General features: G+C 41.9%; 1 protein-coding gene across 3 annotated transcripts in view; it reads right to left on the bottom strand.

The window, feature by feature from the left end:
* Positions 1-27,264, bottom strand: part of LOC115168938 (multiple epidermal growth factor-like domains protein 6) — a 198,501-nt gene that overhangs the window by 40,826 nt on the left and 130,411 nt on the right. For all 3 annotated transcript variants that reach the window (XM_029724469.1, XM_029724470.1, XM_029724468.1), the window contains 5 exons: positions 26,382-26,513; positions 6,747-6,875; positions 6,490-6,618; positions 4,297-4,425; positions 898-1,026 (listed from right to left, as the gene is read on the bottom strand). In XM_029724469.1, coding sequence (XP_029580329.1) covers positions 898-1,026; positions 4,297-4,425; positions 6,490-6,618; positions 6,747-6,875; positions 26,382-26,513 — 648 coding nt within the window. The remainder of the gene's footprint in view (positions 1-897; positions 1,027-4,296; positions 4,426-6,489; positions 6,619-6,746; positions 6,876-26,381; positions 26,514-27,264) is intronic.

A 27,264-nucleotide genomic window follows, 5' to 3' on the forward strand; every position in this document is an offset into this window, starting at 1 on the left:
CTAATACCAAAAGATTTACCGACAAATTAATCTTACTGATAAAAAGCCTTACCCTTTTTTCAATGTGAAGATTTGTGAAGCATCTAGTGTGTATGAAGACTTTATGTACGCCATATAAAGCCTTTACAACTTGCAGTTTGTTAAATGTTTTTTTCTGCAAAGCTGCCTTTCATTTTTGTAGGTAGAGTTATTTACAAAACGGGCAAATGTAATTTTCATAATCAAATTAGTGTTGAGCTTTGTCCTCTCATATTACAAAATTATGAACACTAAGGCGTGTTTATCAAGATTATCCATTTTCTGTGCCTATATAGTTTTTTGTTATGCAGCTATTTGATGCTCTTGAGACAATGATAATAAAGTCCTTACCCTGAATCCAGGTTATTCGGTATCGATTTTTGTCCACTTTTCATCTAAAGAATATCTCAACAGAAGCTATTCAGTGTTGCCAGACTCTTTTGACTCTTCCACACCAAATCATATTAACACCTGCCCAACACAATTTTTTCTGCCCCAAAGACATGAAAAGCCATGATCCTTGAAATTAATTAAATGTATCATAAAGACAGTGATTATGGTATATTATTACATGATCTGTTAAAGTTATTGTATAATTCATAAAAATGTTGTTACTCACCTGATAACGTAATAGCCACTAGATAACTGCCAATAATGTGATAACTTATTACATTAAGTTGTCAAACACTGGGGCTAAGTTCTCTGTCAAGTTCTCCGTCAAGTTATAACATTAACCAGTTTTATGACACTTTACAGTAAAAATGTACTACGTTATCCGGCGTTACTGCATTAACCTTTGTTAGAGGGCCTAAGTGCACTGCAAATCTCATAACCCCCCCTTCTTTCCCATTTGGTCCTGTTGGTTGATCCATCACTTACCCAGTTCGCAGGCCGCCCCGGTCCACCCGTTGGGGCACGAGCATCCCCCGGAGAAACGATCACATACACCACCATTCTGACACAGGCAGTGATGCAGGCAGTCTAACCCATAGAAGCCTTCTAGACATTCTGAAAGAGAGATACACATCACTGTAAGCAGGAGACAGATTTCACCATATTTCATACGTACAGTACATCAGTCAGTTTTATTTCAATCCATGAGGGGGAGTGAACAGGTCGAGTGCACACCTCAGGGGTAGGGTTGAGAATTAGAGTGCATCATCTGTTTTGTATGAAAAGTCTGTTCCTTTTCACTCCTTTAGGGGGAGTGAATGAGTGCACACGTTAGGGAGAAGGGTAGTGATTCAGAGAGCAGTGGTTAGAAAGGGGAAAAAATGCTACCATTACCTAGCATTAGGGATGCTCTTTCTTAATGGGGCTTGTTGCAGGGGAGGTAAGGGAATGAAGTGTACAGATGTGGAGTATTGAATAGCAGTTAAGTATAGTCCACTTTTCAAATGGACTTCCCAATTTTGCCTGTGGGTTCCTGGAGGCAAAATAATACACTCTCTGTCACACACGCACGCATGCATGGGCACACACACAGGACTCTCTTTCACAAACATGACCGGAAGTGTGTGTATGAATGCATGCATGCAAACATAAGTGTTTCCACAATAATGTATTTTATCAGTGGTAGAAAGAGTCGCGAAAGGGAAAGGAGGGGTGGGTTGTTCAGGTTTCGGATCTTCCCCAGTTTTTTTAAGGTTTTCGCTCTCAAAGTCACCATTTTTTTAACCCTTAAAATGCTGGGCCTCGATACCCCTGGTTCTAAGCAAATGAAATGTCTTTTTGATGTTAACATTCTAGCAGTCTAATAAATACATTTCATCACAATAATAATGCTTTGGTTGTTTATGAAGGTAACATTAGAATATGAAAGAAAATATATTTCAACACAATAGCATTTTATTTGTATACTTTTGTATACATTTTAACCAGTAGTTCAGAAAGTAGTGCTCACGAGCCGAAAGTGGTCCCTGAAAATGGCGTACTCTGCGAGATATGTGCACTGTGCACCATGTAATTTCTCTCTCTCTCTCTCTGCTGTGGTTGCATCATGTGCATCTTGCTACTGTAGCTGTCACTCATATGGTGAGGTGCTGAAACTCATTGGTTGAACTCGAATTGCTAGGCTGGCCTACCTGGGGGAAAATGCAGGTAAAATGGCACAGAATAGGTTCCAGAAAAACAGTTGCTTCAAACTAGGGATTTCATGGCTAATTGCGGTAAAATTCTGCTCAAATTCTGCTCATAGATTATGCATGCACGAACTACGCATTCACACATCCAGCCTAAAGCGGGAGGTTTAAAAGATATGTTCCGGAACATGTCTTTTATGTAACTGTAGGCTATATATACACAAATTAAAAATCACAAAAATACCTCAAATCAAACACCATCACAAAGATTATCCATTATTAATTTGTTTAGGCAGGTCTTAAGGAACATTATGAAACTAAGAAAATGCATTTCAAAAGATCAGAATGGCATATTTTGAGTTTAAATACATTCTGTCAAAAAGTTATATTTTGAAATAGTGCTTAATGGGCTTATTTTTAAGGGTTGTTTGGCAATGGCAGGTGACTTGTAAACTGCAGAATCTGCCTTTTCTGATACTATATAGACATCAAAATGTCGAAGGCTGACTGGCAGAGAACGACTGGCAGTGAATGAGGGGCAGGGGGGAATAACATGTCCTCTTTCAACATACAGAGTCCCAAATGATTTGATCCCCTTATTAAGATGAGCAAAAAAGACTGTATAAAATAAATAATGCAAATACTGAGCTATATTGCATGCTCAGAGAAAGATTTTGTTTAATAAGTCATACTTTTTTTTTTTTAAAGGTAGGGATAAAAATGATTGAATCCTATGTTTCGATTCTCCAGCACCCTCCGCTTGCGAGAATAACATCCAAAAACCTTCTTCTAAAATATTTTATGAGATTGGAAAACATATTTGGAGGGATCTTAGACAATACTCCATCAATAATCTTTCCAGATTTGTTACATCCTTCGTCTGCGCATAGACTTCCCTCTTCAATTCAAACCACAGTTTTTCAATGGAGTTCAAGTTCAGAGACTAGGATGGCCATTGCAAAATGTTGATTTTGTGGTCAATAATTTTAGTTTTTGGTGGATTTTATTTGCTCTTGCGGTTATTGTCTTGCTGCCAGATTCACTTGCAGCCAAGTTTCAGCCTCCTGGCAAAGGCTATAAAATGTTTGGCTAAAAGGTCCTTTGTCCTTAACAAGGGCCCCAGGACCAGTGGAAGCAAAATAGCTCCATAACATCAAAGATCCACCACCATATTTTACAGTAGGTATGGAATTATTTTCTGCATATGCATCTTTCTTCTGACGCAAAACCCACCACTGGCGTGCGTGGCCAAAGATCTCTATTTTCATGTCAACCAACAAATGTAAATGCCTGGAGTTTGCTAAATGGCATTGGCACTTGGATTGGAAGTGGCGCTATGGTCAGACGACATGAAAATACAGCTCTTTGGCCATGCACACCAGTGGTGGGATTTGCCTCAAAAGGAAGATGGCTCAGTTATCCTTGCAAGGTGAGGGAGCTGGAGTATTCAATCATAAGGACCTGTATCTTATTGAGTTTCTTTTATTTATTACTTGTCTTTTTCTCCAAGTAATTGTATTAGTATAAAATATCTATAATTTTTTTCTAATTTTTATCAAGGGATCCAATAATTTTGGTCTCCACTGTACGTGTTAATATACTTATTTAGGAAAAGTGAAGGACTGGGGGACATGACTTCAAATACAGTAGATTAATAAAACATGCAAATTCATGAATTCAAAATGACGCTCTCTGTGCTTCTAGTTTGAATCTAAAAGTAAAAATGTATAGATGTTCTAAGTCCACAAAAATGCTTAAACTGCATCAGGAGACCACTTTTGAGGCGTGGGGAAAATCTAAGAATGTTTCAAATATTTTGGAGTGTAGTTACCCTTTAACGCAAGTGAGCATGCACCTAGCACTGTTGTCTGGTTAGCAGCACATGATGGAGTTCACAAAACTAATGCCCACTAAATTGATGCAAATAATCATGATATTATTCTGACAGGTAGGCATAGGCTACTTTGTAGCTAGTTAACATTTCATCGAGAAAGTATTTGGGAAAGCCTTTCCATCTACGAGAAGATGGAAAGGTGCTATATTTTATCCTGTTTCATAATTTAATGGTTCACTGCTGCTAAATGAATACAGGGGAAACCGCTGCATATGCACACGGATATGCATACAAACACAAACACACACACGCACGCACACACACACACACACACACACACGCACACACGCACACTGACAGTACCTTTCTCACAGCTGGCGCCGGTCCAGCCTGGCATACACTGGCACTGCCCGCTCACAGGGTCACAGCTGGCATTATTACAGCACTCACAGGTGTGTTGACACCCACTGCCAAACCACCCTGCCTGGCATGCTACAACAGGAGCAGGGTGCAGAATGTTAGGGGGAACAAAAACAGACATAAGATACAGTGCCTTTGGAAAGTATTCATACCCCTTGACGTTTTCCACATTTTGTTACGTTACAGCCTTAATCTAAAATGGATTAAATAAAAACATTCCCTCAGCAATACACACAATACCCTACAATGACAAAGTGAAAACAGGTTTTCAGAAATGTATTACAAATGAAAAACAGAAATACCTTATTTACTTAAGTATTCATACTCTTTGCTATGGGACTCGAAATTGAGCTCAGGTGCATCCTGTTTCCATTGATCATCCTTGAGATGTTTCTACAACCTGATTGGAGTCAACCTGTGGTAAATTCAATTGATTGGATATGACTTAGAAAGGCACACACCTGTCTACATAAGGTCCAACAGTTGACAGTGCATGTCAGAGCAAAAACCAAGGCATGAGATCAAAGGAATTGTCCATAGAGCTCCGAGACAGGATTGTGCCGAGGCACAGATCTGGGAAAGGGTACCAAAATAATGTATTTAGCATTGAAGGTCCCAAGAAATCAGTGGTCTCCATCATTCTTAAATGGAAGAAGTTTGGAACCACCAAGACTCTTCCTAGAGCTGGCCGCCCGGCCAAACTGAGCAATAAGGGGAGAAGGGCCTTGGTCAGGGTGGTGACCAAGAACCCGATGGTCATTCTGACAGAGCTCTAGAGTTCCTCTGTGGAAATGGGAGAACCTTCCAGGAGGAAAACCATCTCTGCAGCACTCCACTAATCAGGCCTTTATGGTAGAGTGCCCAGACGGAAGCCACTCCTCTGTAAAAGGCACAAAACAGCCCGCTTGGAGTTTGCCAAAAGGCACCTAAAGACTATCAGACCATGAGAAACAAAATTCTCTGGTCTAATGAAACCAAGATTAAACTCTTTGGCCCAAATGCCAAGTGTCACGTCTGGAGAAAACCTGGCACCGTCCCTACAGTGAAAGCATGGTGGTGGCAGCATCATGCTGTGGGATGTTTTTCAGCGGCAGGGACTGGGAGACTAGTCAGGATCGAGGGAAAGATGAACGGAGCAAAGTAGAGAGAGATCCTTTATGAAAACCTGTTCCAGAGCGCTCAGGACCTCAAACTGGGGCGAAGGTTCACCTTCCAACAGGACAACAACCCTAAGCACACAGCCAAGACAACGCAGAAGTGGCTTCGGGACAAGTCTCTGAATGTCCTTGAGTGGCCCAGCCAGAGTCCGGACTTTAAGCCAATCGGACATCTCTGGAGAGACCTGAAAATAGCTGTGCAGAAACGCTCCCCATCCAACCTGACAGAGCTTGAAAGGATCTGCAGAGAACAATGGGATAAACTCCCCAAATGCAGGTGTGCCAAGCTTGTAGCGTCACACCCAAGAAGACTCAAGGCTGTAATCACTGCCAAAGGTGCTTCAACAAAGTACTGAGTAAAGGGTCTGAATACTTCCATAAATGTGATAGTTCAGTTGTTTTATTTTTTATAAATTAGCAACATTTTCTAAAAACCTGTTTTTGCTTTGTCATTAAGGAGTATTGTGTGTAGATTGATGAAGGAAAAAAACCAATTAATCAATTTGAGATTAAAGCTGTAACGTAACAAAAATTGAAAAGTCAAGGGGTCTGAATACCTTCTGAAGGCACTGTACTGTAACTGTACACAGATACAAAGAGTGTTGTGACAGAGTTTTGGAAATGCTCAGTTCTCCACACAATACAGGCACAGCTGCAGGAAACAGACACACACATACGTACACACGCACGCACACACACAAAAACACATACACAAGCTTCTTTGGAATGGGCCCTGCTCCTGCCCCTTTACCAGTTAGAACTGAAAAATGACTATGTTGATCCAGGGGAATATGCAATGCCACATACAAACGAGGAACATGGGTATTAATGCACCAGACACAGAGAGAAATAGCACAATGGGGTGTAGTCGCTTCATTAAATCTACTTCCACCTGTTTTTCAGTCTCTCTTTTCTTTTTTGGAGCGGCTACAGAAATTCTATGGATATATGGATGGGTGAATAGGCTGATAGGACTCACTGGTGTTGCATTGTGATCCAACCCAGCCGTCTGGACAGTGGCAGGCCCCTGTCAGGTGGTCACATCTCCCCCCATTAGAACACTGACACTGCTGCTGACACTCCAGCCCATGGAATCCTTCAGGGCACGCTGCACAAACAAACACGGCACATCGAAATGCACACATGCATGCACGCGCACATTCCAAACATATCATGTGGGTATTCATCACATACATACACAGCCATACTCTAATTGGTTATCCAACACACACTTACGTTTTTCACAGTAGGTGCCTGTCCAACCAGGCAGGCAGGTGCAGGCTCCACCCATATGCTCACAGGCTGCCTCATTGGCACACTGGCACCTGCGTCTGCAGCCAGCGCCAAAGGAGCCCTCTGGGCACTCTGTTTCAGCGCCAGGGTAGAGACAGAGAGAAAGAGCTTAGGGAGAAACTAAAACACTTTTCCCTGCTAGTGACTTTGTTATTAAACAGTGTCAGGCAGAGAAGGCCCCAACCCAGCTAGTCTATGTACAGTCACACACATTGACACACACGCACACACACACACACAAACCAGTGGAGGCTCCTCAGAGGAAGAAAGGGGAGGAATTTCAGAAAAATTATCCTTTTAGATGAAACTATACTAAATATATTAATGTCACCAAATACCTGATTAAAACACACTTTTGCAATGAATGTTTACAGTAGTCTCAACAGTACCCTCAATGGTAGCACCATAGTGTAGCCGCGGGACAGCTATTTTCTAGCCTCCTCTGGCTACACTGACTTCAATACAAAACCTAGGAGGATCGTGCTCCTCACCACCTTCCATAGACCTACAGTACATGGTAAAAGCTTCAGTCCTTTCTATACTCAACTCCAGCTCACTCAGGTGAGGGGTTTAAGAGACCAGAGAAGCACAGCCTTCCTCTATGACTCTACTTCCAGAGGACGTCCTCCAACCAATCAAAGCTTTTGCAGTATGAACTTACATGTTGTCCATCCAATCAAAGGATCAGAGAATGAACCTAGCACTACGCATGTGTGATTTTTGTGAGTTGGGGGCATTGTTGGATAGATTGAGATTGAGATAGTTGTTAGGATATTATTGATTCAAATGAGTTTGTTCACATTACAGGTGACGGAGGAGATAGATTATATATTGTTTTCTTGGTTTTAGAACTTTATATTTGTGTGGCATTAGTGTAATTTATTTAAATTTGCCTTGCCAACTTCAATAGCAAGTAGCTAGCTAGCTAGCAGAGTGCAGTTTTCTCTGCCAGAATGGCGAACGCCAACTACAACGTAGTGGATTTTTTGTTGAAAAACACCTTTCATTGCCCACATCAGATTCAAGCTTCTGGGAAAAAGCCACATCGATCATGTAATGGATGAAGGTCTGCATATTCAAACTATGAGAAGGTAAGGTGAAACAGGGATGTTCTCAAGCAGCTTATCGACAATACTGCATTTTTGGCTATGTAACAGTTGGCACAATGAGAGGGAAACAAGGGCAACTACAAGGAGCTTGCAGAGGTAATTGCACATTACAATGCTTTACTTGCTGAGAATTTGGAAGTTTCTAATGTCTTCTCTGGGATGCAGAAATAAATTAAAAATGATTTCATAGCTTCCAACGCACCATCCATTAAAAGTTATATAAAAAAAGCCTACTAGGCACACACTGGTTGAATCAACATTGTGTCCACGTCATTTCAACAAAATTACTTTGAACCAACATGGAATAGACAATGTATTGACATCTGTGCCCAGTGGTAGGTTGACGCAGAGGGCGCTTTCCACTTTGCTCCGATTTTTATTTAGCAAACGGAATGATAACACATCATAACTCTTGACAGACACAAGCAAAAACTCAACAAGCAAAAACAAAAAAAATAGCAGCCTAGGCTGCACCTAAACATTAGTGATATTGACATGCTTTATGGGATGAAAACAAGACTATTTTTCAGTCTGATCAACTGTAGGCTACTAACAACAGAAGCTGCATACAGCCTATGCGTCCTGTCCATCTGGTCAGGGTAAACTAATTCATAACTTTATGTATTTAAAGTCCATTTGTTTGTGTGAGGAGAAAATGTGAATGTGATCAAATGTGGCTTATATTCCAACTTGGCCTGGCTAGGCTGCCTAGAATTAATCAATCAACACAACAGTGATGCCAAAGTCTGTGAATGAGTTAATTTTTAACTAGGCCAACAGTTGCATAGGCCTACACCAGTGGTTCCCAAACTTTGTATAATCCCGTACCCCTTCAAACATTCAACCTCCAGCTGCGTACCCCCTCCAGCACCAGGGTCAGCGCACCCTCAAATGTTGTTTTTTGCCATCATAGTAAGGCTGCCACACACACACTATACAATACATTTATTAAACATGAGAATGAGTGTGAGTTTTTGTCACAACCCGGCTCGTGGGAAGTGACAAAGAGCTCTTATAGGATAAGAGTAATAATAATAATATAATAATAATCAATCATTTTGCTCTTTATTTACCCATCTTACATATAAAACTTTATTTGTTCATCGAAAATTGTGAATAACTCACCACAGGTTAATGAGAAAGGTGTGCTTGAAAGGATGCAATGTTGGGTTGTGTTGGAGAGAGTCTCAATCTTAAATAATTTTCCACACACAGTCTGTGCCTGAATTTAGTTTTCATGCTAGTGAGGGCTGAGAATCCACTCTCACATAGGTACGTGGTTGCAAAGGTCATCAGTGTCTTAACAGAGCGATTTGCCAAGACAGGATACTCTGAGCGCAGCCCAATCCAGAAATCTTACAGTGGCTTCTGATTAAATTCAATTTTCATAGAACCGCTTGTTGCAATTTCGATGAGGCTCTCTTGTTCAGATATCAGTAAGTGGACTGGAGGCAGGGCATGAAAGGGATAACGAATCCAGTTGTTTGTGTCATCCGCTTCGGGAAAGTACCTGCGTAATTGCGCACCCAACTCACTCAGGTGCTTCGCTATATCACATTTGACATTGTCCGTAAGCTTGAGTTAATTTGCACACAAACAATCATACAATGATGAAAAGACCTGTGTGTTGTCCTTGTTAATGCAGACAGAGAAGAGCTCCAACTTCTTAATCATAGCCTTAATCATAGCCTCAATTGCATGTCCCGCACATTGAATATAGTTGCAGAGAGTCCCTGTAATCCTAGATTCAGATCATTCAGGTGAGAAAAAACATCACCCAGATAGGCCAGTTGTGTGAGAAACTCAACATCATGCAAGAGGTCAGACAAGTGAAAATTATGGTCAGTAAAGAAAACTTTAAGGTGGTCTCTCAATTCAAAAAACGTGTCAATACTTGGCCCCTGGATAACCAGCACACTTCAGTATGTTGTAAAAGCGTTACATGGTCGCTGCCCATTTCATTGCATAGTGCAGAAAATACACAAGAGTTCAGGGGCCTTGCTTTAACAAAGTTAACTATTTTCACTGTAGTGCCCAAAACGTCTTTCAAGCTGTCAGGCATTCCCTTGGCAGCAAGAGCCTCTCAGTGGATGCTGCAGTGTACCCAAGTGGCGTCGGAAGCAACTGCTTGCACGCACGTTACCACTCCACTATGTCTCCCTGTCATGGCTTTTGTGCCATCAGTGGAGATAACAAAACATCTTGAACACCAAAGTCCATTTGATGTCACAAAGCTGTCCAGTATTTTAAAAATATCCTCTGTTGTCCTGGTTTACAGAAGAGGATGTCTTCTTTAATTGACCCCCAATAAACGTAACGGACATAAACCAGGAGCTGTGCCAGGCCCACCATGTCTGTTGACTCATCCAGCTGCAACGCAAATAATTCACTGGCTTGTATGCGAAGCAGTAATTGTTTCAAAACATCTCCTGCCATGTCACTGATGCGTCGTGAAGTCATTGTCTGTATAGTTTTTTGGGCCTTTCCCCCAGCATTATCCCAGCCATATCCGTGGCAGCAGGAATAATTAAGTCCTCCACAATAGTATGGGGCTTGCCTATCCTAGCCACTCGGGCGCTCACCCTATAAGATAATTCTAGCCCCTTCTTACAAATGGTATCTGTTGCTTTTATACATGTCTTACTACTCGAAAGTCGTCTTAATTCTCACTCAAAAAACTCCTGTGGCTTATTTTTCAAATTGGCATGTTTTGTTTCTAAATGTCTGTGCAAGAGTGAAGGTTTCATCGAGTTGTGAGATTTGTACATATAACACACTGTGCATGAGGAAAGGCACTACTCCCAATATACAATACCGTTCATATACAATATACACAACCAGTCTCAACATCAACAGTGAAGAGGTGACTCCGGGATACTGGCCTTCTAGGCAGAGTTCCTCTGTCCGGTGTCTGTGTTCTTTTTCCCATCTTTTATTTTTATTGGCCAGTCTGAGATATGGCATTTTCTTTGCAACTCTGCCTAGAAGGCCAGCATCCCGGAGTCAACTCTTCACTGTTGACGTTGAGACTGGTGTTTTGCGGTTACTATTTAATGAAGCTGCCAGTTGAGGACTTGTGAGGCATCTGTTTCTCAAACTAGACACTCTAATGTACTTGTCCTCTTGCTCAGTTGTGCACCGGGGCCTCCCACTCCTCTTTCTGTTCTGGTTAGTGACAGTTTGCGCTGTTCTTTGAAGGGAGTAGTACACAGCGTTGTACAAGATTTTCAGTTTCTTGGCAATTTCTCACATGATTTCTCAGAACAACAATAGACTGAAGAGTTTCAGAAGAAAGGTCTTTGTTTCTGGCCATTTTGAGCCTGTAATAAAACCCACAAATGCTGATGTTTCAGATACTCAACTAGTCTAAAGAAGGCCAGTTTAATTGCTTCTTTAATCAGGACAAGTTTTCAGCTGTGCAAACATAATTGCAAAAGGGTATTCTAATGATTAATTATCCTTTTAAAATGATAAACCTGGATTAGCAAACACAATGTGCCATTGGAACACAGGAGTGATGGTTTCTGATAATGGGCCTCTGTACGCCTATGTAGATATTCCATTTAAAAAAATCAGCCGTTTCCAGCTACAATAGTCATTTACAACATTAACAATGTCTACACTGTATTTCTGATCAATTTGATGTTATTTTAATGGACAAAAAAATGTGTTTTTCTTTCAAAAACAAGGACATTTCTAAGTGACCCCAAACTTTTGAACAGTAGTGTAAGTGAACCCCAAATCAATGTAGTTCTCATCATATTTGCGCCTCTTCGATGGTCCAACGTCCCTGTCTGTCGTTCGGTGCTTTCCCGGGTAAGGGGGCAGTAGCTCTTCAGCTGCATCAGATTTACAACTGTCTGTGTCCATGCTAGCTTGGCTAACAACAAATTACTGATGCTAGCATTGGAATTACTGATGCTAGCATTGGATGTGCTCGTGGAAGCAGAACAACTTGTGTAGTCGACAGGTGCAGGTGTAGTACTGCTGGTAGTAGCAGTACTACCAGTAGAGCTGGTATGTGTATCTATGGACGTGGGCCTTACTTTATTTTTTACCATTTATCCATTTTCGAAAAAGCAGAATGAGCAGCAGCTACGTTTGCCTACAAACGGACCGTTAGTGGAATTCCCGCGAGAGAGTAACAGTTAATTTGATTGGATGTTAATTATTTGACTAGGCTACCTGTATTTGACATTGTGTTGTTATTTCGCTGAACACTAGATGGAATCATTTTATTTGTGGCAGTGAAACGAGGCTATTAAGGCAAGAAAAAAACCTCACCCAAAGGTGAAATATAAGTGGACGTTACCCTAGGATAGGGGGCGCCACAGCGCATTTTGAAAAAAATTCGTGCCCATTTTAAACTGCCGACTAATCAAATTCAGAAGCTAGGATATGCATATGATTAATACCTGTGGATAGAAAACACCCTAACGTTTCTAAAACTGTTTGAATGGTGTCTGTGAGTATAACAGAACTCATATGGCAGTCAAAACCCCGAGACCGATCGAAACAGGATGTGGAATTCTGAATTGCGGACTCAACTTCATCACTTTGCCTATAAATCACACCGTGAGCAATGGTTCATTGAGCACTTTCTATTGCTTCCACTAGATGTCCCCAGTCTTTACAAAGTGGTTTGAGCCTTCTACTGTGGAAACTGACAGAATGAGAGTCTGTTGAAATTGGTCACAGGAGGAGGGCCATCACCATTATGACACCGGCGGCCCTGTCTACCCCCTCCTTTCGAAACGTTTTGAAACACAATGCAATCGTCCCCCTCGAATCTTATTGGCTCTCTTGTTGAAACAGGCCCTGAAGATTTATGTTATACAACGTTAGACATGTTTGAATGAACCTAAATGGGGGAAAAATGTTTTTTTTTCTTCGAAATTGCTGTCCCGCGGCCGACGGAGCTTTTGGATACAGCCTTCAGACGCGCTAACAACAGCAAGCTAATGGAACATAAAGGATGGACTTTTTCGAACGAAAATACATTTGTTGTGGACCTGGAATTCCTGGAAGTGCTTTCTGATGAAGACAACTAAAGGTAAGGGATTATTGACAATAGTATACAAGATTAGATGTGATATGCGATTGTTCCAAGATGGCGCCGAGCTGTATTTACTAGCTAATTTTCTGAGTATCGCATCCCCTTTTATCGCAAAGTGTGATTACCCAGTAAAGTTATTTTTAAATCTGGTAATACAGGTGCTTTCAAGAGATATTCATCTATAAATCTTAGAATGACAATATTACATTTTAAAAATGTTTTCGAATAGTAATTGAGTAAATTGTAGCACTGTTTCCCGGGATGCATTTGAGGGAAAATAGTTAGTCAACGTCAGGCGCCGATGTAAAATGCTGTTTTTATATATAAATATGAACTTTATCGAACAAAATAATGCATGCATTGTGTAACATGATGTCCTAGGTGTGTCATCTGATGAAGTTTGTAAAAGGTTAGTGCTGCATTTAGCTGTTTTTTGGTTATTTGTGATGCATGTGGTTGGTCGGAAAATGGCTATGTTGCTACTTTTACCATGTACTCCTCTAACATAATCTAATGTTTTGCTTTTCCTGTAAAGCCTTTTTGAAATCAGACGACGTGTGTCGATTCAGGAGAGGTGTATCTATAAAACGATATGAGACAGTCCTATATTTGAAAAATATATATATTAAATTTCGTTATGCTAATGTCGATAGGAGTTTTTCGCTGGATGACCGTCAAGAGGTTAAAAAAATATACATTAAACATTATTTGGTGTACCCCCGCCCCAATAGGTCCACAGAAGATGCAATTGCCATCACACTGCACAATCCCATCTGGACAAGAGGAATACCGCTGTAAGAACGCTGTTCATTGACTATACCTCAGCATTCAACACCATAGTACCCTCAAAGTTCATCATTAGGCTTGAGGCCCTGGGTCTCAACCCCGCCCTGTGCAATTGGGTCCTGGACTTCCTGATGGGCCGCCCCCAGGTGGTGAAGGTAGGAAACAACATCTCTACTTTGCTGATCCTCAACACTGGGGCCCCACAAGGGTGCGTGCTCAGCCCCCCCCCCCCCCCCGTACTCCCTGTTCACCCATGACTGCGTGGCCATGCACGCCTCCAACTCAATCATCAAGTTTGCAGATGACACAACAGTAGTAGGCATGATTACTAACAACGACGAGACAGCCTACAGGGAGGAGGTGAGGGCTCTCAGAGTGTGGTGTCAGGAAAATAACCTCTGACTCAACGTCAACAAAACAAAGGAGATGATCGTGGACTTCAGGAAACAGCAGAGGGAGCAACCCCTATCCACATGTGGGGCGGCAGGTAGCCTAGTGGTTAAAGCATTGGGCCAGTAACCGAAAGGTTGCTAAATAGAATCCCCAAGCTTACAAAGTAAAATCTCTCATTCTGCACCCGAACAACGCAGTTAACCCACTGTTCCCCGGTTGGCCGTCATTGTAAATAAGAATTTGTACTTAACTGACTGGCCTAGGTAAATAAATAAAAATATCGATAGGACAGCAGTGGAGAAGGTGGAATGTTTTAAGTTCCTCGGCGTACACATCACGGACAATCTGAAATGGTCCACCCACACAGACAGTGTGGTGAAGAAGGCGCAAGCATTTGGCTTGTCACCTAAACCCCTCACAAACTTTTACAGATGCACAATTGAGAGCATCCTGTCGGACTGTATCACCGCCTGGTACGGCAACTGCACCGTCCACAACCACAGGGCTCTCCAGAGGGTGGTGCGGTCTGCACAACGCATAACCGGGCGCAAACTACCAGCCCTCCAGGACACCTACAGCACCTGATGTCACTGGAATGCCAAAAAGATCATCAAGGACAACAACCACCCAAGCCACTGCCTGTTCACCCCGCTACCATCCAGAAGGCGAGGTCAGTACAGGTGCATCAAAGCTGGGACCGAGAGACTGAAAAACAGCTTCTATCTCAAGACCATCAGACTGTTAAACAACCATCACTAGTACAGAGAGACTGAAAAACAGCTTCTATCTCAAGGCCATCAGACTGTTAAACAACCATCACTAGCACAGAGAGACTGAAAAACAGCTTCTATCTCAAGACCATCAGACTGTTAAACAGCCATCACTAGCACAGAGACTGAAAAACAGCTTCTATCTCAAGACCATCAGACTGTTAAACAACCATCACTAGCACAGAGAGACTGAACAACAGCTTCTATCTCAAGACTATCAGACTGTTAAACAACCATCACGAGCACAGAGAGGCTGCTGTGTATATACAGACTTAAAACCATTGGCCACTTTAATAAATGGATCACTAGTCACTTTAATAATGCCACTTTAATAATGTTTACATATCATATGTATATACTGTATTCTGTACTATCTATTGCATCTTAGCCTATTCCGCTCTGTCATTGCTCATCTTTATATTTATATTCATATATTGTTATTCCATTCCTTTTCTTATATTTGTGGGTATTCGGTACAGTGGCAAGAAAATGTATGTGAACCCTGCATAAATTGGTCATAAAATCTGATCTTCATCTAGGTCACAACAATAAACAAACACAGTCTGCTTAAACTAATAACACACAAACAATTATACGTGTTCATGTCTTTATTGAACACACTGTGTAAACATTCACAGTGCAGGGTGGAAAAAGTATGTGAACCCTTGGATTTAATAACCAAGCGTTTTCTCTAGTTATGGATCAGACCTGCACAACAGTCAGGAGGAATTTTGGACTCTTTACAAAACTGTTTCAGGTCAGCAATATTCTTGGGATGTCTGGTATGAACTGCTTGAGGTCATGCCACAGCATCTCAGTCGGGTTGAGGTCAGGACTGTGACTGGGCCACTCCAGAAGGCGTATTTTCTTCTGTTGAAGCCATTCTTTACTTCTGTGTTTTGGGTCGTTGTCCTGTTGCATCACCCAACTTCTGTTGAGCTTCAATTGGCGGACAGATAACCTTACAATGTCCTGCAAAATGTGTTGATAAACTTGGGAATACATGTTTCCGTCGATAATAGCAAGCTGTCCATGTCCTGAGGCAGCAAAGCGGCCCCAAACCATGATGCTCCCTCCATTATACTTTACAGTTGGGATGAGGTTTTGATATTGGTGTGCTGTGCCTTTTTTTCTCCACACAGTGTTGTGTGTTCCTTCCAAACAACTCAACTGTAGTTTCATCTGTCCACAGAATATTTTGCCAGTAGCGCTGTGGAACATCCAGGTGCACTTTTGCAAACTTCAGACGTGCAGCAATGTTTTGTTTGGACAGCAGTGGCTTCATCCGTGGTGTCCTCCCATGAACACCATTCTTGTTTAGTGTTTTACGTATCGTAGACTCGTCAACAGAGATGTTAGCATGTTCCAGAGATGTCTGTAAGTCTTTAGCTGACACTTTAGGATTCTTCTTAACCTCATTGAGCATTCTGCGCTGTGCTCTTGTAATCATCTTTGCAGGACGGCCACTCCTAGGGAGAGTAGCAACAGTGCTGTACTTTCTCCGTTTATAGACAATTTGTCTTACCGTGGACTGACAAACATCAAGGCTTTTAGAGATACTTCTGTAACCCTTTCCAGCTTTATGCAAGTCAACAATTCTTAATCTTAGGTCTTCTGAGATCTATTTGTTCGAGGCATGGTTCACATCAGGCAATGCTTCTTGTGAATAGCAAACTCAAATTTTGTCAGTGTTTTTTATATTTGGACTCCAGGTTAGCTGACTCAAATTAGCTTTGGAGAAGTCATTAGCCTAAGGGTTCACATACTGTTTCCAACCTACACCGTGAATGTATAAATTACGTATTCAATATAGACAAGAAAAATACAATAATTTGTGTATTATTAGTTTAAGCACACTATGGAGGGCTTCTGAGTGGTGCAGTGGTCTAAGACATCACATCCGGCCGTGACTGGGAGTCCCATTGGGCGGCGCACAATTGGCGCAGCGTCATCCGGGGTAGGCCGTCATTGTAAATAAGAATTTGTTGTTATTGTTTGTCTATTGGTGTTGATAACCAGAGTTACTGTTTTACACTGTGGAGAGTAAAATAGTCCCATCAAAACCACACCCATCATTATCATATTTCCCAGCATGCTCTAATGCAGGTCGATTTTTTAGGATTGTTGATATTTTCTGTGTTTTTGCATGTACATTGATTGATTGATTGATTAATATTATACTACACAAAAATAAATAACATACATGTTTCTAAACTAATCAGTTAGTTCGATTTATTGAAATGGTTGTTCCGTTTTAAATGGTTTCCTAGCACTGACAGTCATTCTGAATGCAGGTAGTGGGTGAATAATAATTCCTACTGTTGGATATCCTTACTGGCTGGCTTCCAATAGGAATTACTCATCACTTTCCAAGCCAGCATAATGTGATTTGCAGGCCTGATGTGGCCTGTAAACCAAGAGTTTCCTAACACCACTGTGTTAGGGTAAAACTAGGCCAATATGTAAGGCCTTGTGATATGTAATATATTGTCATAGTTTAATTTTTATTGATAACATTCGCTTAGGGACTCACTTGGTGAAAGCCACAGGCATTTAAAAGGAAATGATCCAATAACCATGTCTCTGTAACTAACAAATACAGTCATGGGTGTACTCATCCATTTACTCAAAAAGAACCAAATGAGGCTTTTCACCATACAGTGGTAAAACACTCAAATGATTTACTGTAACACTACAGGTGTTCATTTCTTACACTGAGAAAGGTTAACAGCATTAGCACAAAGCAAAGTGGGTCCAGTTCACTCTAAATCAAGTGTTGTTTTACACTGGAGGTATTGCGTATTATTCTACAGTTGAGCTATGAAAACACCACACTCAAGTTCCTTTGAACACTTTAAGTAAAATGGGGAACAATGCAACAGAGTTAAATCTGTAACACTTTCAAAAGTGTAATTATAAACACCAGTACAGTGGGACTCATATGTTCAAAGAAAAAAAGTGTACATTTTATACTTTCAGTTAAATGTACACCATTGAATTTGCTATGTAATTGCTGCAATATAAGCTTGTTTAAAACTTTGTGAAGGTTTAAAGCAGTTCAAAAATATGCAACAAGTGTTGTTTCATTCTGTTGAGGTATTTTTTGGCCCAAATGAAGTTCCAACTGTACTGTTGTGTTTGTCGCAATATAATAGAATTACCGGTGGCCCTACTAGGCTACTTGCACTCAAACCATGAAAAGGAAAAACGAAAGAGGGCGAGATGCAAAACTGAATTCAATGCCACAATATAATAACTTGTTCATTCAATGCCTTCGGAAAGTATTCTAACTCCTTGACTTTTTCCACAATATGTTACATTACAGCATTGTTCTAAAATGTATTAAATAAAAAAACATCCCCAGCGATCTACAAACAATACCCCATAATGACAAAGCAAAAACAGGTTTATACATTTTTGCACATTTATTTAAAAAATTATAACAGACACACCTATTCAGACCCTTTGCTATGAGACTCAAAATTCAATGAAATGTATTTATGAAGCCCTTTTTACATCAGCAGATGTCACAAAGTGCTATACAGAAACCCAGCCTAAAACCCCAAACAGCAGGCAATGCAGATGGAGAAGCATGGTGGCTAGGAAAAACTCCCTAGAAAGACAGGAACCTAGGAAGAAACATAGAGAGGAACCAGGCTGTGAGGAGTGGCCTGTCCTCTTCTGGCTGTGCCGGGTGAAGATTATAAGAGTACATGGCCATTTAAGGCCAGATTGTTATTCAAGATGTTCAAACATTCATAGACGACCAACAGGGTCAAATAATAATCACAGTGATTGTAAAGGGTGCAACAGGTCAGTACCTCAGGGGTTTAAGTCAGCTGGCTTTTCATAGCCGAGCATTCAGAGGTCAAGAAAGCAGGAGGGGTAGAGAGCAAGAGAGAGTCGAAAACAGCAGGTCCAGGACAAGGTAGCATGTCTGGTGAACAGGTCAGGGTTCCCTAGCCGCAAGCAGAATAGTTGAAACTGGAGCAGCAGCACGACCAGGTGGAATGGGGACAGCCAGAAGTCATCAGGCCAGGTATTCCTGAGGCATGATCCTAGGGCTCAGGTCCTCCGGGAGGGAGAGAGGGAGAGAAAGAGAACTAGAGGGAGCATACTTAACCTGTTGGGGCTAGGGGGCAGTATTTGCACGGCCGGATAAAAAACATGCCCGATTTAAACTGGTTACTACTCTTGCCCAGAAACGAGAATATGCATATAATTACTAGAAAACACTCTAAAGTTTCTAAAACTGTTTGAATGGTGTCTGTGAGTATAACAGAACTCATATGGCAGGCCAAAACCTGAGAAGATTCCATACAGAAAGTGCCCTGTCTGACAATTTGTTATTCTTCTAGGGCATCTCTATCAAAAATACAGCATCTCTGCTGTAACGTGACATTTTCTAAGGCTTCCATTGGCTCTCAGAAGGCGCCAGAAAGTGGAATGACGTCTCTGCAGTCTCTGGGCGAAAAACAGCAGGAGTTTTTTTGTGAGTGGTCAGGCTGAGAACAGTGACACTGGAGTGCGCGTCCACGAGAGGACTCCATGTTTTTCTTTCAGTCTATGAATGAATATAACGTTGCCCGGTTGGAATATTATCACTATTTTACGAGAAAAATTGAATAAAAATTGATTTTAAACAGCGTTTGACATGCATCTAAGTACGGTAATGCAATATTTTGCATTTTTTGTCACGAAATGCGCACATGCGTCACCCTTCAGATAGGGACCTCAACGCACGAACAAAACGGAGCTATTTCAATATAACTATGGATTATTTCGAACCAAAACAACATTTGTTGTTGAAGTAGAAGTCCTGGGAGTGCATTCTGACGAAGAACAGCAAAGGTAATCACATTTTTCTTATAGTAAATCTGAGTTTGGTGAGGGCCAAACTTGGTGGGTGTCAAATTAGCTAGCCGTGATGGCCGGGCTATCTACTCAGTATATTGCAAAATGTGCTTTCGCCGAAAAGCTATTTTAAAATCTGACACCGCGATTGCATAAAGGAGTTCTGTATCTATAATTCTTAAAATAAATGTTATGTAATTTCTGAACGTTAATCGTGAGTAATTAAGTAAATTCACCGGAAGTTTGCGGTGGGTATGCTAGTTCTGAACATCACATGCTAATGTAAAAAGCTGTTTTTTGATATAAATATAAACTTGATTGAACAAAACATGCATGTATTGTATAACATAATGTCCTAGGAGTTTCATCTGATGAAGATCATCAAAGGTTAGTGCTGCATTTAGCTGTGGTTTTGGTTTTTGTGACATATATGCATGCTTTGAAAATGGCTGTGTGATTATTTTTGGCAGGGTACTCTCCTGACATAATCTAATGTTTTGCTTTCGCTGTAAAGCCTTTTTGAAATCGGACAGTGTGTTTAGATTAACGGGAGTCTTGTCTTTAAAAAGGTGTAAAATAGTCATATGTTTGAGAAATTGAAGTTATAGCATTTATGACGTATTTGTATTTCGCACCACGCGATTCCACTGGTGTCCCACCTTGCCCAGGGAGGTTAAATTCACACACGACACCAGATAAGACAGGAGAAATACTCCAGATATAACAGACTGACCCTAGCCCAACCGGCACATAGACTATTGCAGCATAGACAGGGGTGGGTCGGGGGACACTGTGGCCCTGTCTGACGATACCACCGGACAGGGCCAAACAGGCAGGATATAACCCCACCCACTTTGCCAAAGCACAGCGCCACACCACTAGAGAGATATTAACAGACCACCAAATTACTACCCTGAGACAAGGCTGAGTATAGCCAACGAAGATCTCCTCCACTGCATGAGCCCGAGGGGGTGCAAAACCGGACAGGAAGATCACGTCTGTGACTCAACCTACCCAAGTGACGCACCCCTCCTAGGGATGGCATGGAAGAACACTAGTAAGCCAGTGACTCAGCCCCCGTAATAGGGTCAGAGGCAGAGAATCCCAGTGGAGAGAGGGGAGCCGGCCAGCCAGAGACATCAAGGGCAGTTCGTCGCGCCAGTGCCTTGCCGTTCACTTTCGCACCCCTGGGCCAGACTACACTCAATCATAGGACTTACCGAAGAGATGAGTCTTCAGTAAAGGTTGAGACCGAGTCTGTCTCTCACATGGACAGGCAGACCGTTCCATAAAAATTGAGCTCTATAGGAGAAAGCCCTGCCTCCAGCTGTTTGCTTAAATTCTCGGGACAATAAGGAGACCTGCGTCTTGTGACCGTAGCGTATGTATAGGTATGTACGGCAGGACCAAATCGGAGCTAGAGGTATTAGCAAGCCAATGCAATGCTTTGTAGGTTAGCAGTAAAACCTTGAAATCTGCATCTAGTGTATTACGCAAGGTTAAATTAAGATCCTCAGTTAGGTGGTTAACCGATTGTTGTAATCTGACATCCTTGGGTAGGTAGACGGAGTCTGGAAGGGCATCTAGGAATCTTTTGTTTATCTGAGAATTTATAGCACAGCTTTTGATGATCCTTGGTTGGGGTCTGAGCAGATTATTTGTTGCGATTGCAAAAATAATAAAATGGTGGTCCGATAGTCCAGGATTATGAGGAAAAACATTTAGATCCACAATATTTATTTCACGAGACAAAACTTGATCCAGGGTATGACTGTGGCAATGAGTACAGTAGGTCCGGAGACATGTTGGACAAAACCCAATGAGTCGATGATGGCTCCGAAAGCCTTCTGGAGTGGGTCTGTGGCCTTTTCCATGTGAATATATAAGTCACCAAAAATGTGAATATTATCTGCCATGACTACAAGATCCGATAGCAATTCAGGGAACTCTGTAAGGAACGCTGTATACGGCCAAGGAGGCCTGTAAACAGTAGCTATAAAAAGTGATTGAGTAGACCGCATAGATTTTATGACTAGAAGCTCAAAAGACGAAAACATCGTTATTTTTTTTGGGGGGGGGGTGAATTGAAATTTGCTGTCAAATGTTAGCAACACTTACGTCTTTGCGGGAAGCGCGGGGGATATGGTCACTAGTTTAACCATGAGGAGAGGTCTCATTTAACAAAGTAAATTCATCAGGCTTGAGCCATGTTTCAGTCAGGCCAATCACATCAAGATTATGATCAGTGATTAGTTCTATGACGATGACTGCCTGGGAAGTGAGGGATCTAACATTAAGTAACCCTATTTTGAGATGACAGGAATGGAGGACGTCTTTATTCCAGTGAGATTGCTAAGGCGAACACTGCCATGTTTTGATTTGCTCAACCTAGATCGAGCCACAGACACGGTCTCATGGGGGATAACTGAGCTGACTACACTGACTGTGCTAGTGGCAGACTCCACTAAGCATGCACCCTATCTCATTGTGGAGCTAGAGGAATTAGAGCCCTGTCTATGTTCATAGATAAGATGCGCGCATCCCTCCAGCTAGGATGGAGTCTGTCATTCCTCAGCAGGCCAGGCCTGTTTGTGGGTGAGTCCCAGAAAGAGGGCCAATTATCTACAAATTCTATATTTTGGGAGGGGCAGAAAACGGTTTCAACCAGCGATTGAGTTGTGAGACTGCTGTAGAGCTCATCACTTCCCCTAACTGGGAGGGGGCCAGAGACAATTACTTGATGCCGACAAATCTTTCTAGCTGATTTACACGCTGAAGCTGTTATGCTTGGTGATCTCTGACTGTTTAATCCTAACATTGTTGGTGCCAAAGTGGATAACAATATCCCTATAATCTCTACACTCACCAGTTTTAGCCTTAGCCAGCACCATCTTCAGATTAGCCTTTACGTCGGTAGCCCTGCCTCTTGGTAAACAGTGTATGGTCGCTGGATGATTCTTTTTAAGTCTAATATTGTAGGTAATGGAGTCGCCAATGACTAGGGTTTTCAATTTGCCAGAGCTAATGGCTCAGACCCCGTAATGGGTGGAGGAGAGACCTGAGAAGGCTCGGCCTCTGACTCCGACTCGTTGCTTAATGGGGAGAACCGGTTGAAAGTTTGTCAGCTGAATGAGTGACACCGGTTGAGCATACCGACAGCATTTCTTTCCAGAAGCCTAGAGAAAATTGTCCGGCTGCGGGGACTGTGCGTGGGGATTTATACTACTATCTGTACTTACTGGTTGCCCAGACGCTGTTTCATCCTTTCCTACACTTAAATTGCCCTTGCCTAACAACTGCATCTGAAGCTGTGCTTGCAACATAGATATCCTCACCATAAGGCGATAGTTCTCCTGTATATTATGAGTACAGCGACTGCAATTGGATAGCCTAGCGTTAATGTTACTACTTAGCTTTTTCGGCTGGTGGAGATCCTGTAGAACCATGTCCAGATAAAGTGTCTGGGGTAAAAAAAATGTAATGAAAAAAGTAGAGCGGGGAAAACACTAAGACGTTGGTAAATGTATTAAAAGTAAAAACCAAACAGCATAGAGGCAAGCCCTGAAGTTGAGGGAAGAGCAATGAGGGAGGATGTCACGTGTCCTCCCTCTCCGGCCTTTAGGTCACCAGGCTGCAAGTTATGGCACACACCTGTCACCATCGTTACGCGCACCTGCACGTCTTCAGACTCACCTGGACTCCATCACTTCCCTGATTACCTTCCCTATATATGTCACTCCCTTTGGTTCCTTCCCCAGGTGTTATTGTTTCTGTTTCAGTTTCATGTCTGTATGCTGTTAGTGTTTCTTGTTTTGTATTATGTTTCATTTATTTTATTAAAAACACTCACTCCCAGACTCTCAGCGCACATCGTTACAGGGGATGCTCAGGTGCATCTAGTTTTCATTGATAATACTTGAGATGTTTCTGCAACTTAATTGGAGTCCACCTGTGGTAAATTCAATTGATAGGACATGATTTGGAAAGGCACACACATGTCTATATAAGGTCCCACAGTTGACAGTGCATGTCAAAGCAAAAACCAAGCCATGTGGTCGAAGGAATTGTCCATAGAGCTCCGAGACAGGATTGTGTTGAGGCACACATGTGCGGAAAGGTACCAAAACATTTCTGCAGCATTGAAGGTCTCCAAGAACACAGTGGTCTCCATCATTCTTAAATGGAAGAAGTTTGGAATCACCAAGACTCTTCCTAGAGCTGGCTACCTGGCCAAACTGAGCAATCAGGAGAGACGGGCCTTGGTCAGGGAGGTGACAAGGAACCTGATGGTCACTCTGACAGAACTCCAGAATTCCTCTGTGGAGATGGGAGAACTTTCCAGAAGAACAACCATCTCTGCAGCACTCCACCAATCAGGTCTTTATGGTAGAGTGGCCAAATGGAAGCCACTCCTCAGTAAAATGCACATGGCAGCCCGCTTGGAGTTTGCCAAAAGGCACCTAATGACTCTCAAATCATGAGAAACAAGATTCTCTTGTCTGATGAAACCAAGATTGAACTCTTTGGCCGGAATGCCAAGCGTTGCGTCTGGAGGAAACCTGGCACCATCCCTACAGTGAAGCATGATGGTGGCAGTATCATGTTGTGGGGATTTTTTCAGCAGCAGGGACTGGGAGACTAGTCAGGATCGAGGGAAAGATGAACGGAGAAAAGTACAGAGAGATCCTTGATGAAAACCTGCTTCGAACATCTCTGGAAAGACCTGAAAATAGCTGCGCACCAATGCTCCCCATCCAACCTGACAGAGCTTGACAGGATCTGCAGAGAAGAATGGGAGAAACTCCCCAAATACAGGTGTGCCAAGCTTGTAGCATCATACCCAAGAAGACTCGAGGCTGTAATTGCTGCCAAAGGTGCTTCAATAAAGTACTGAGTAAAGGGTCTGAATACTTATGTTAATGTGATATTTCCATTTTTTATTTGGAATAAATTTGCCAACATTTCTAAACCTGTTTTTGCTTCGTCATTATGGGGTATTGTGTGTTGATTGAAGAGGAGGGGGGACTATTTAATCGATTTTAGAATAAGGCTGTACGTAATCAAATTTGGAAAAAGTAAAGGGGTCAGAATACTTTCCGAATGCACTGTATCTCCTAGATTGAAGACAGACACTTCAAAACCTTGTTCATTATGATTTTTTTTACTGTCTCTTTTGCCATTTATGAATGTGTTCTTCAATGCGTTTCCATGGGGCTATAGTAGTAAAGGCCAAATTCAATATTTGTGACTCACACCCTGAATTCGGTCTTATATAGCAAAATGTGAAATGGTGTTTTTTACATTGGATAAAGGTAGAGACTCAGAGCTCCAAAATTATATCATACACTGAATTTGAGGAACAATGAGGAAGTAATTCTGCCTTGAAAGTTGATCAACTTGTAAACTCATTTTTGAGAAAATCCCCTTTGAATGTTTCGGTAGCTCTTCTTTGTCTATACCCATTCTGCATCATTCACACGCTCTTATAAGCTTTAGCCCCACCCATCTTGTTTTGCTCTCAGAGCGCACACTTAATGGTCTGGCCGATGATTTGAATAACATGAAAACAGCCTAACCAGCTCTGCTGTCAACAATTTCACTACGCTTTTTTGCAAACGTTTTATAAAAGAATTGTTTAATATATATTTTTTATACCTACAGGGGTCCTAAAATTATATATCAAATAGCTGAATGGCAGCTGCGACCTCATCACGGAACAGTGTTAGAGGTTAACTTTGTGAATTCTGGGATGTCTGAGTTTAACTTCATGGATAAACTTTTTGCCCAAACCTATGATGGCGCTGCTGTAATGGAATGTATATGCTATTTGTATTTACAGCTAAGTCCCTTTTTGTTCCCTGATTACGAGCTGTTGATCACTCCACTACCAGTGTCAACTCTCTCCTGACATGAACTAAAACCATATTTCATGAGCCCTCTCATCCCCTGGAACATTGAATGTTTCCTCTCCAAGCACTGTGTCAATTTTCTCTCATTACTGTATGTAGTCAATCACAATCACAAACACATTAATACACATAATTACTCATTCTTAGCTATTTTATCTAACTGTTATTGTTATTTGTCTTCCAATTCAAATCCTGTCCTGCCCTCAGTGGAAAAGTTGAGCTCTTCTCCAACATCATCCATCCATGATGAGCCTGTCCTGCACTGAAGCCTATGAACACCTTAAGAACAGGTAGGATTGCTACTTTATATTCTGAAAGGAGTTGTTGTTTGTAACTGTGTAGGACAAGAAAGCGCATGCAGTCTCCATTAGCCTAGCTAGCTATCTCGCTTAACTAGCTTCTCACGTTTTTTTTTATTTTTAAATGTTTTTATTTAACCTTTATTTAACTAGGCAAGTTAAATACCGTCAATACAGGTATTACGCAATCATAGTGGATGATAATTAACCTTGCTGTGGCAACTATTAGTCTTGGTTGGTTGCTGTCCCTTGATTTTTGAAAAACGCTTTGTCGTCTCCAAGCAGTCTGTGCCTATACCGTGGGTCTCCCATTCTCCTAAATGTTTCAAGTCACCAGCCTCCATTAACACACACACTCACTCACACACACTCACACTAGAAAGGAGATATTTATGTTTGTACTCTGTTGGCAGCGTGGTCCTGTGTAGCCCGCCTCACAGCGACACTGTCCAGTGATGAGGTCGCAGCTGCCATCGTTGTCTGGGCACTGACACACGTTGGCACAGTCCACCCCCCAGTGCCCGGCATCACACGCTACCATGGAGACAGAGGTCAGAGGTCAAAAGTCATGACCTCCACAACTGGGTAGGGGGCTTAAAGGGAGAATATACTTCCATTTCAGACACACAAGACCTTTCAGTATTTCAAATGTCTCTCCAAATCAAAGTGAACATGATCAAAAAAGGAACCAACTAATGAAGTACAGTGTTATCCCCTAAGGTCGATGTCTGCGCCCCCGCAGAAAATGAATTAGCAAAATAAAAATCCCCATTAAAACCTGTCAGTTAAAGCTAGAGATATCTGTTTTTTGCATTGGATGCGTCTCAATCCACGACATCCGCCTATGTCGCACTCCCACATCTGCGGTGAAAGGTAAGAGCTAGAGCGGTGTTTGAAGGATTACTTTATCCTATCCTAGGTATTCCTTAAAGAGGTGGGGTTTCAGGTGTCTCCGGAAGGTGGTGATTGACTCCGCTGTCCTGGAACAAGCTCCCTCACGACGCCAGGACAGCGGAGTCAATCACCACCTTCCAGAGACACCTGAAACCCCACCTCTTTAAGGAATACCTAGGATAGGATAAAGTAATCCTTCTAACCCCCCCCCCCCTAAATGATTTAGATGCACTATTGTAAAGTGGTTGTTCCACTGGATATCATAAGGTGAATGCACCAATTTGTAAGTAACTTAAATGTAAAATCTCGAAAATTTGTCTTCTCACAAAATCCTCTGTAGCGTCCGAACGGTTTGGCCTACAAACTATTATGACCCCTCTATGGAAAGATT

The sequence above is a fragment of the Salmo trutta genome, chromosome 30 (genome assembly GCF_901001165.1).
Source record: "Salmo trutta chromosome 30, fSalTru1.1, whole genome shotgun sequence".
Taxonomy (NCBI): domain Eukaryota; kingdom Metazoa; phylum Chordata; class Actinopteri; order Salmoniformes; family Salmonidae; genus Salmo; species Salmo trutta.